Genomic DNA, 9,753 nt, shown 5'->3' on the forward strand with positions numbered 1-9,753 from the left:
TACACTTGTTCTGCGTTGATAGCTCAGAACGAAGATTGGATTTCTTTGTCTTCACTGCAGATATTTTTAGAATGCTGAAATGCAGACTGCCATACACAAGCCACACTAATCGCAAGACTTAGACATCTGAAAATGGCAAACGAACTCCCACCTAAGTACACAAAAGACTTGGAGTGATTTAAAAGAAATGCGAAAACTCAATAACATAATTGTTGCCGCATTATGTGTCCACGTTTACTTCACATTTCGCGAGCGTATTTGATTACTCCCACACAAAACTACCACACAATGGCCAATATTTTCGCTGAATATCTTCCGCATTTCGTATATTAGTGCAGTCCATGCTAATGGTCTATAACCCATCCCCTGTCGCTGAACTTCCGTCATTGTTGTCAGCATTATTTGCATATTGTGCGGAAAATGTACTCTACCCTATTCAGACAATGCCGTTGCAAGTGGATGTCCTGAGTAGAACAAGGATAAGAAAAGAAGCACGGCGAGAAACTTCTATTCCAAATTCAAAATTTCCAGGCAAATGTCACGGTTAGAAATACATAAGCCACTTATTTCATTTCTATGCAGTTTCAATCACAGTTGAATTCTATGAGAAGCAATAGGTTATTATCAAAATAAATTTATAATTTACCTAAATGTTGAGTTAACTGAAATAACTTATACCAAACTCCTTTCTAGAATAACAACCATTACTTTTTTCTGTGCCAAGCAACAAAGGGAGAAATCGCAGGATAAAAAAATATGGGCCAACAAATTTAGCCGACCATTTTGGGGCACTGGCAATATCACACTCCCTTTCTCAAATTCGTCGGAGTTTTCATTTCGAAGGGAGCTACCATAAACTTTGCCTGCCTCCTCATACTCGTACCCTCTAAAGCAAGTGAAGTGAAATAGAAAAACGCATAAATAAGCAACACAAAAAGCAAAATTTGCCAATAAAAGGGGAAGAAAAAGTTTTCTAAAGGCAGATACCAAAATCGCTTGAGTTGCCATTTAATTTTTACATATTTCTGCTCAATTGTTGCATAATCAAGGCATTAAAAGAAACGCTTACACCATTTAGCTTTTGTTTTCCCACTTTCGCCACGATTGCCCCTTCCCAATTGGCAACATCAAAGTCTGGCATAAATATTTCCCTAACCTTTTGTTTTGTTTGTGTACTCAGTTTTGTGTTACAGGTGATTGCATTTGCCTTCCGTTTGTTTCCCTCTTCTGTTTGTTTAGGTTACAATATATTGGCTTGCTGAAACCAAGAAAAGATGTAACGGGTTGGGGTTACATGACGGGTGGGGAAAAGGGAAAGTCAGTGCAAAGTTTTCACCGGAAAGGGTTACGCGGATTTGGCGAACAAATATTTGCAGGAAATATGAAAATTTAATGGCTTACGTGATCAATTTAACAACTAGTCTTGGTCAAGCTTAAAGTATTTCGGAAAAAATACTAGCGCACTGAAATTTGAAATGATACTGCCTTAAAATAAACTGCCTTAAAAAAACCAGAATATATATACTTCATATGGTCGGAAACGCTACCTTTTGCATGTTACATACTTTTCAACGAATCTAGTGTACCCTTTTACTTTACGAGTAACCGGTTTAAAAATTGTTGTCGGGTTCAAATAATTTATGTTATGTTTATGTTAAATTTTATTTTTCTTTAAAAATTATTTATAAAATTTTGCAAAATGAAAAAAGTATAAATATCATACTTTTCTTGTCTTAAAATATATAAGCCCATATGCGCTTTACATTTAGTCTGTTTTGATATGCCACGTAGACAAAAGTGCAAATAAAAAATTTTAAAACTCTCATTTTTCTATTTTTACAAACTTTAAAAATAAAATCAATCAGCTCATGGGATCCTTCTGCAGATTCACATTGGATAGGTACATTTAAGTTGCCGTAAATCACCTTGGCTTTCTCCGTTTCAAGTATACATACATATATGGCTTGGCCCACAGATGCAATCGAAATTAAACCCACAGCGAAAAGTAAATAAATTTAACAAAATGGAAAGCTAAAATTATTTCCTCAGGTTGTGCAGACACACACCCGCACAATCCAGCATCCAAAACGATAAATTGCTGGCGCAATGTTAGCAATTGCTGTTAGCCATTACGTATCCGCCGCGTTGCACCAAAACAAGCAGCAGTAGCAGCATCGGAAAAAGCACACTTGATTGATGAAAAACCTTTGCGAAATGTCAATCTAACATAATTGAGTCATGTGCTGCCTGTTCCGCCCACAAAAAATAAGTGTGCACCGGCAAAGGGAAACGTGAAAAGTGGCAGCTGCAAATAAAAAGTGGCAGAGTGAACGCGTATCAATGTACTTTGAGAGTGCGCCCTGCACCAGCCACACTCGCGTTGGCCAAAACCATCATTACCAGTGCCATACGACGCGACGGCCGCAGCTTAAAGTCACTCAGGTGCAAGGTGGCCAAGGCGAAATGTACATTATATTGCCTTCTGCTTCGACCAAATGCGCCAGCGATGCTCCTGTGACTCACGGCACTTCGGAGCGGTTTCCCGAAAGAAAACGACAAAAGACAGATGCTATCTTAAGCATAATAGTAGTATGTAAAGTAGTTTAATTCAAAATATATAAGTCGTAAGCAATATTTGTATTGATGTATCAGAACCTATGTAGGACCCTACATCGTTAAGTCTGCACTTCAACTTCAAAGCTATTTGCTCATGAATATTTCTTGAATACTTCAATTACTAATATCTCGAGACAAATATTAAATTACCAAGCACCTGTGAATATTTTCTATTTTATTGTTTATTTCGCGAATTTTGCTATTATAAAATTTGTTATCTTTTTGGAGCGGGAATCTATATCCATTGAAAGAGCACACGATTGACATGGTGAGACAAAGTCTTAATGAGAAACTGTCAGTAATATTTAAATAATTTATTTCAAGACAATTTTAGATTCGAGCTCAGCATCACGGAGCCATACCGAGGCTGTAATGGCAAGAAAATTAATGCCCCCAAGTAAATGCTGCTGACTACAGTCCCTTGGCGGAGAGCAGAACGATATACTTGACGATGATGATGGCAGGGCGATGGAACCAATGAAGGAAATCCAGGAGAACCCTCCTCCTTCTCAAGGCCCACCTGCAATAGACCACAGAACAAGTGGCAGCCAAAGTCGTTTCAAGTAAGTGTGACAAAATATAAATCTTTGCCTCCACACACACTCGTGTGTGTGAGCGCGGTTGTGTGGATGTACGGCAAAGTAACCTGAACACATAAGCTGCAGTTGGTCAGGACGGTCGTTAAACTGGACAGCCCTGATGGAGCAGGAGTTGCTGCCGTTTCTGCTGTTGCTGATGCTGCAGCCGAAGGACCAACATCCTGGCGACCGCATCAGCTGCAGCTGTTTACGACCTACGCCAAGAGAGTTCAGCTGAGGGCTCTCATTTGTCGCTGTTCGGGGGGATGTTTTTGGGGCACGGCACTTGGTACGACTCGACCACTCTGCCCTTCAGGGGTGGAAAATTCACCGACTTTGTGGGTTCTAAAAAAAATATAGGGAAATCTTGGAATTTCGAAAAGTAAAAATGATGCCAATTAGAACGCACTTTTATAGGGTTACCTTACTTTCTAAGTATGTTTACTTATTTTATTAAGATTTAGGTAAGTATGTAGAATATATTATGGTAGCATATACATATGTACATATATATAAATATATTAATTTATATATTTATGTATAAGTAATAATATATCTTAGAGCTGCGTCTATCTCTTTTTGTACTATTTTTCATTGACACTAATTTTGCACTTTTGAGATAAGTATTTGTAGCTAGCAGTTACCACTATTTCTCCTGTTGGTACGAGTATCAGAGTACCAAGACCACATCCCGAATGGGAAAGTCCCATTATTAACGAAACTGATTCTCAAAGACCTTTTCTCTCGTTTCTGTGCGCATGTACCTCTCCTCTCCGGTTAATGCGAAAAACGAACCACCCGTGGATGGTTGGAAAATTGTCGCTTTGTCCGGAGAAAAATGTTGCTACTCTCTCCGAGGTTCTCAGAGCACCTATATCCCGTTTGGCGTGGCATTGCATGATAGCTAAAAAAACCAAGGAGCCAAACACAAACATTCAAAAGTAGAGGAACTGAAAGGCTTTCTTGCCAGCGAAACAGGACCTCAGAGCTCACTCTCTCACATGTGCTGCTGACCTGGCCAGGACTTCAAGGCATATGCTTGGCACACAAACACGCGTGAAAACAGCGGGGCCAAGAACAGAAATATGCAACGCAATCCCTTTAGGATTTGGCCAACTGTTTGCGCGCACTCTCGAAAACTTGAATGCACCTTAAATGTGGAAAATGTGGAAAATGTTGAAAATGTGGAAAATGCGGAAAACGGGGGACAATCCGGGTGGGGGCCCAAAGCTCCCCTCGAACTTTGACAATCTAAGCAGTTTACTGTGTCAATATGTTACGTTTGCTGCTCGTCCCACAGCCAAACTTCGCATAACTTATGCATGCAAATTTCGCCGTTTCACCCGCCTTTCGAAGCCGAAACTGAAAAGGTGAAAGACAAAGGCAACCAAATGCGGTTATTGCAGCGATTATTTTAATGGCTCTTCTCGGTTGTTTGATGCCACAGAACTTAACGTACTTATGCTGTGCATGATTTCTCTGTTTTTGTGGAGCTGCCAATGCAGATGTATTTAACACCTGCAAAGTTTTGACTCCGCAAGTCATTCGTGGTGCATTTGCTGCAGCAGAGTCATTTGTCAGCCTCTTCCAGGGAGTACAAGTTGGATTCATTGGGCAGAGCGATTTGAAATTCAAATTTTTAAGTTGCCGCAAAATCGAAAAGTTTGGCAAGTCCCATTTAAGTGCTCGATGAGAAAGTTGCCGAACTAAAGTTTCGATGGCGAAATACTTTGCGCCATGCAATTGATATATTTTCGCAGCGAAATCGAAGCAGGCCAAGGCTTCGCATTTTGTATTTATGTTAATAAGAATGATTAGTACTCCCAAAAATAATAAATCAAAATTAGATAGTTCTAGAAAAATGTAATTTTATAATTTTTCCACAAAATTAAACAAGACACAGCTGGAAAATATGCGCGACACCAGCATTCATAATTCACGCGAAAGTTCAGACGCAACTACTTATTCTTTTGTTATATTTTTTTTTAATTTACACTAAATATTGCAACGACGTCTGAGTAGATAGCAGCACAACAGGGCGCAGCTGCAGCTCAGCGCTGCCACGCCCCCAGGAAGCCGTCTGAGTTTGCTTATTTTTTATTTGTGGCTAAAAATTGCATTCATGAATAATTCAGTGAAGTGAAAAATTTCGGGCTTTCTTCGCTCCTCTCCCAGCGCTTTTCAAAAAAAGAACTCTGGCAAAAAAGAATTTATTTTGTACTTTTTCGGAGCCACTTCCGTTAGTTCCGCTTCCCTTTTCGGCACGTTTTGTAATGTGTGCGGGTTATCAGCATTTTGGGTTAATATTTAATGTAAATGACAGACCGACCGCAGTGCGGCCGCGTTGATGAAGCCTCGGACACGGGAGATCCGGATACGGATGCGAATGCGGACCTGGACCTGGAGCTCAAAACTGAGAATCGCCGTCCAAAAAGTTACTCCTCCTGGCTCCATAACATCCAACAACGAGTGCCCAACACTTGCAATGTAAATGAGTCGCCGGGAAGCGGAAACTACTTATGCAGATCGAATGTACCTAAGAACACTCGGAATATTTCTGTCGCGCGATTTATGTTTCTGTTTTGGCCTGCTCCTCGCTTCTTGAGTGTGCAAAACAATCTACCAACTATTCTATAAATTAAAATTGCAAAAATATTCCGTTTTCTTTGGAGTCTGGGCGAACTTTGTGACATTTTGCATTGCAATATATGACTCGAGTTGCAAATCTTTCACTGTGAAATTTGTTATTTATTTTATCTTGAAGTTCGGCCACGCATATTATTGTCGTAAATAATTTAGGCTATTATCGATAAATATCGAAATTCTTTTCAAAGAATTTCTCAAGACTGTTTCATTTGATGAAATAATCTTCTTAACAGTTTTTAGGAAAAATTATGGGACATAATATAGTTGTATCGGGCCTGTTCCTTTTTTGACAGTCGGTAAAATGTGCGGCTTGTGTTGGCTATTTCCAGATTACTATGATAAGGTGGCCACAGAGTGGTGTATGACATCACCCTGTATCGAAAATTTGAAAATAGGCGCAATTTTTAATACAGAACTCTTACTTAACGAAATATGCGGCTTCCAGAGCGTTCTTTTGGTAATCAATAAGGTTTGAGATTTCATTCATCAGCTGGTTGTTATATCTGATAGTATCTTTCTTCAATCGCTCCTTGCAGTTAATTTCCCTGAAGTATTTAACTCAATTAAAATATTAATATGAATTAATTAGGTCTTACATGGGACACTTAAATTTGGTATAGCTGGGATCGTTGGGACAAATATCTATATCTTCAGACTGCGGCGTATACTTGAAAAACTTAGCGTTCTCGTTGTCATCAAACTCTCCAACAAACCGCGCGTCGTCTTCGTGACGTTTTACATTCCTGTCCAACAAGGCTCGAGTATCGTGAATTGGGATATTAAATTTGGTGGTTTGTCTCCCAAATGCAATCCCCATGGTGGTGGTATAGCGAGCAGAAAATACACTCCTGAACGACTTGTTCTCTTCTTTTTCATCATCCATCAAAACCGATTGCCGCACAATAGACATTGCAAAGACCAAGAAAAACAACGAGTGAATCAGAACCAGTGTGAACTTACTTTTAGTTACTTGCAGTTAAATGAAAAGCCTGCTGTAATATAGACGATGTTAATAAACATCATTTCTACATCCAATATACTCGTTATCTGTACGAACAGATGATGATTCTAGTTACGCATAATTCGTGAAAGTTTGTTTCAAATGCTTTCTAACCGCCCACAAACCGACCAAAAGTGCCACCTTAAATAATATTTCTTAGATCTATATTATTTCCCCCTTTTCCTTCTTCTATATTATTTTCTTATTAGTATTTTTTATAGCATTTTCGTCACTCCAATTACTCAACTTGCCCTTTCCATACTTACATTATTTAATAATAAATGAAAGAGAGAGAGACTAAAATGCACAAAGGCTAGATTTCGGTTCCAGTTCCGATTGCCCACGTGGTTAATTGGCTTCAACATCAAACTTTTAGGCTATACAAAACACTGCTAATGAGACCCAATTCAATTTGATACCTTACGAAACTGAATTATTCACAATGACTAAAGGAAAATACAGATGTGAACCAAAAGCCAAAAGCTTATGAATATTTCATGAAATACAAAATCAATAAACTAAAGGCAGCCATAATGAAATTATAAACTATCAGGCGCACAGCCGAGTCGCCATTTTTTCCGCGATTTATCCAATGGCGTCGGGTTCAGCTCTCCTTTAACTTCCAGAGCCACCACCTCAACTACTATACAGCATCCTTGGAGAACGTACTGCCTTCAGGCTTTGCATTCAACATACTTTGTGCGTAAAAATATGTAAAATATTTTACCGAAAACCTTTTTAAAAGATTGCAGAGCTGGCGGAACTGTTCGTGTGTGCATACCTGGCGTATGCGTGATGATATTAAGCGGTCCAAAAGTCAATTGTTAATGTGTGGGTGAGCCTGTGAGTCGGCTCGGCATTGATTTTATCCTCAATAATTCCGAAGGAAACCCACAAGGAAAGCATTGAAAGTTTTTCGCGGTCGAGGCAGAATTGCGTGCGATTTAAAGTTAATTTATTTGGTGTTGATATGAAGTAGTAAGTGCCAAAACTGTGCCAAAAACACATATCAACTCTACAGATATATATGCTTGAGAATATTTATTGTACGTTATAATTTAAACCCTTTTTAAACTTTTAATAAAACCTCAGCATGTAAATATATATATATTTTTGATCAATATCAACTTCCAAAGTGATAAATCCATGCTCGTCTTTTAATGGCAGAAGGTACATATATATATAATGCCAGAAGGTACATATATATAGTTTTTAAAATGCCGGTTCTGAAAAGTATGCAATATATCTGAAATAGGAATAGTCAAAAAAAAAAAGTGCTATTTGGCTCCGTTAATTAAATGTAATTCCTATAAATCTTAATTCTATTTTGTATTCTGCCTTTCGAAAAATCTGCTCCCCTTTCCCACGCCCAAATTTATGGCTTCAATCTTTTGGATGGAAATTATATTCGCACTTTTTTCGTCTCTATTCAGAGTAGGCTTTATGGCACAAGGACGTGGCGTTTCAAGGACTGAATTTGGATTCGAGGATGGACTGCTTCCGAAAGTGGGTGGCCACTAAGCTGCATTCCTTTTAGCCGAAAATGGAGCCGCACAACATACTGGCAAACAGCAAAACAGAATAAAGACACCGGAAATAAATCAAATTAAATGAAATGAAATAGTTCAGGGCTTGGGGTCGACACAGGAATTCAGCTGCCGTTTCTCTTAATGTTGCCTTCCATTTATACGTTCTCGATCTCTTGGGCCTAAGATTAAATGACGACTCATTTGCAATGGCTTCCTTAAATTCAATAATTTGGATCCTTCTATAGCTGTAATCAATCGGTTTTTACTAGAATATTTGTGATGATATGAGCGCTGAAAAAAAACGTATATACCTATATCGTGACTCAAAATGTGTTACACCGCCATTTAATCGACAGTAGTGGGCTAACTATGATTGATTAGCTCAAATTCTACACAAACATTGGCCTTAAATTTAATGCCGTAACATGCACCGTATTTAACATGATAACATGCCTTTTTCTCCAGCACTTATCCTTAAATTGTGCAGGAATAGGGCCAAATGCACCGCCAGGCCGAGCACATGGCTCGATCGAGCACGAGGCCCACTTCCAGTGCAATTCTCCGCCAATCGCCCGGCAATTCATATCCTGGCCCTGCACAAATACAAACACAATCGCAATCGGCACCACCACACACATCCTGCCTGCAACGACAACGAGCTGCCCCGGAGGGCAGAAAACACAGCGCAAAACACACTCGAGAATATTAAACAAAATGTCAATTTCGTGATACATTTTCGGTTTTCGAGCAGAGGGCACTGAAGCCGAGCAGCTCAAGGACCTGTCAAAAAATGGCCAAAAATCAAATCAAATTGCACACTTAAGCTGCAATTGCAGCGGCATCGAGAGAAATCAAAGTACGCTGGCAGCAGGGAGCCCAATCAAAATGGAAATAGTTTGGCCCGACCATCGAATGACCAGTTTTGGGACTCCCCAACCTCCTCGGCCCCCAGGAAAAGGAACTCGAACGAAGGCCAAGCCAAGGCGAATCGGAAATGAAATCAAGCAAATTGAATGCGATGAGTTGGACGTGGGAATACGTGCCAACCGTTGTCATAACAGCCGTGACGATAAAAAACACTCCAGATCAGCGGTAATTGCTGCCGACAAACCCGCATCTATCTGCGATACGAGTGCTAGTATCCACAGGAGCCCGGGGGACACAAGAGCGGAACACTCGCTGCCGCCGGCGTATTTGAGCCTGAGTCCGAAACCGAATCCGAATGCCAGCTCCAGTCCGAATTCAGCCAAAATCCAAAACATAGCCACCAACAATGCGTGCCAAAGCCATGCGAACATTTCAAGACATCCGAGCAACATTTGCCGCCAGGCATACACGTTAAAAACTCCAAGCTAGATCCTCTTGTTATTTTTCCTCTTTATTC

At 39.8% G+C, this 9,753-nt stretch overlaps 1 protein-coding gene across 1 annotated transcript; it reads right to left on the reverse strand.

Moving 5' to 3' along the window:
* Positions 1–5,921: 5,921 nt before the first annotated feature.
* LOC6539877 lies at positions 5,922–6,844 on the reverse strand. The gene is made up of 3 exons (XM_002086724.4): positions 6,437–6,844; positions 6,263–6,385; positions 5,922–6,212 (listed from the first exon to the last, which is right to left on the reverse strand). Exons 1-3 carry the CDS (start codon positions 6,748–6,750, stop codon positions 6,077–6,079), a joined length of 573 nt encoding a protein of 190 aa, XP_002086760.2. The 5' UTR covers positions 6,751–6,844; the 3' UTR covers positions 5,922–6,076.
* Positions 6,845–9,753: the final 2,909 nt, after the last annotated feature.

Source organism: Drosophila yakuba, chromosome 3R, assembly GCF_016746365.2.
Source record: "Drosophila yakuba strain Tai18E2 chromosome 3R, Prin_Dyak_Tai18E2_2.1, whole genome shotgun sequence".
NCBI classification, from domain to species: Eukaryota; Metazoa; Arthropoda; class Insecta; order Diptera; family Drosophilidae; genus Drosophila; species Drosophila yakuba.

Coding starts and splice junctions, on each gene's coding strand:
- LOC6539877 (XM_002086724.4), bottom strand. CDS start 6,750: ATGTCTATTGTGCGGCAATCGGTTTTGATGGATGATGAAAAAGAAGAG. Junction 6,386..6,436: donor ACCAAATTTAAGTGTCCCAT/GTAAGACCTAAT, acceptor TAAATACTTCAG/GGAAATTAACTGCAAGGAGC. Junction 6,213..6,262: donor GAAGCCGCATATTTCGTTAA/GTAAGAGTTCTG, acceptor TTTTCGATACAG/GGTGATGTCATACACCACTC.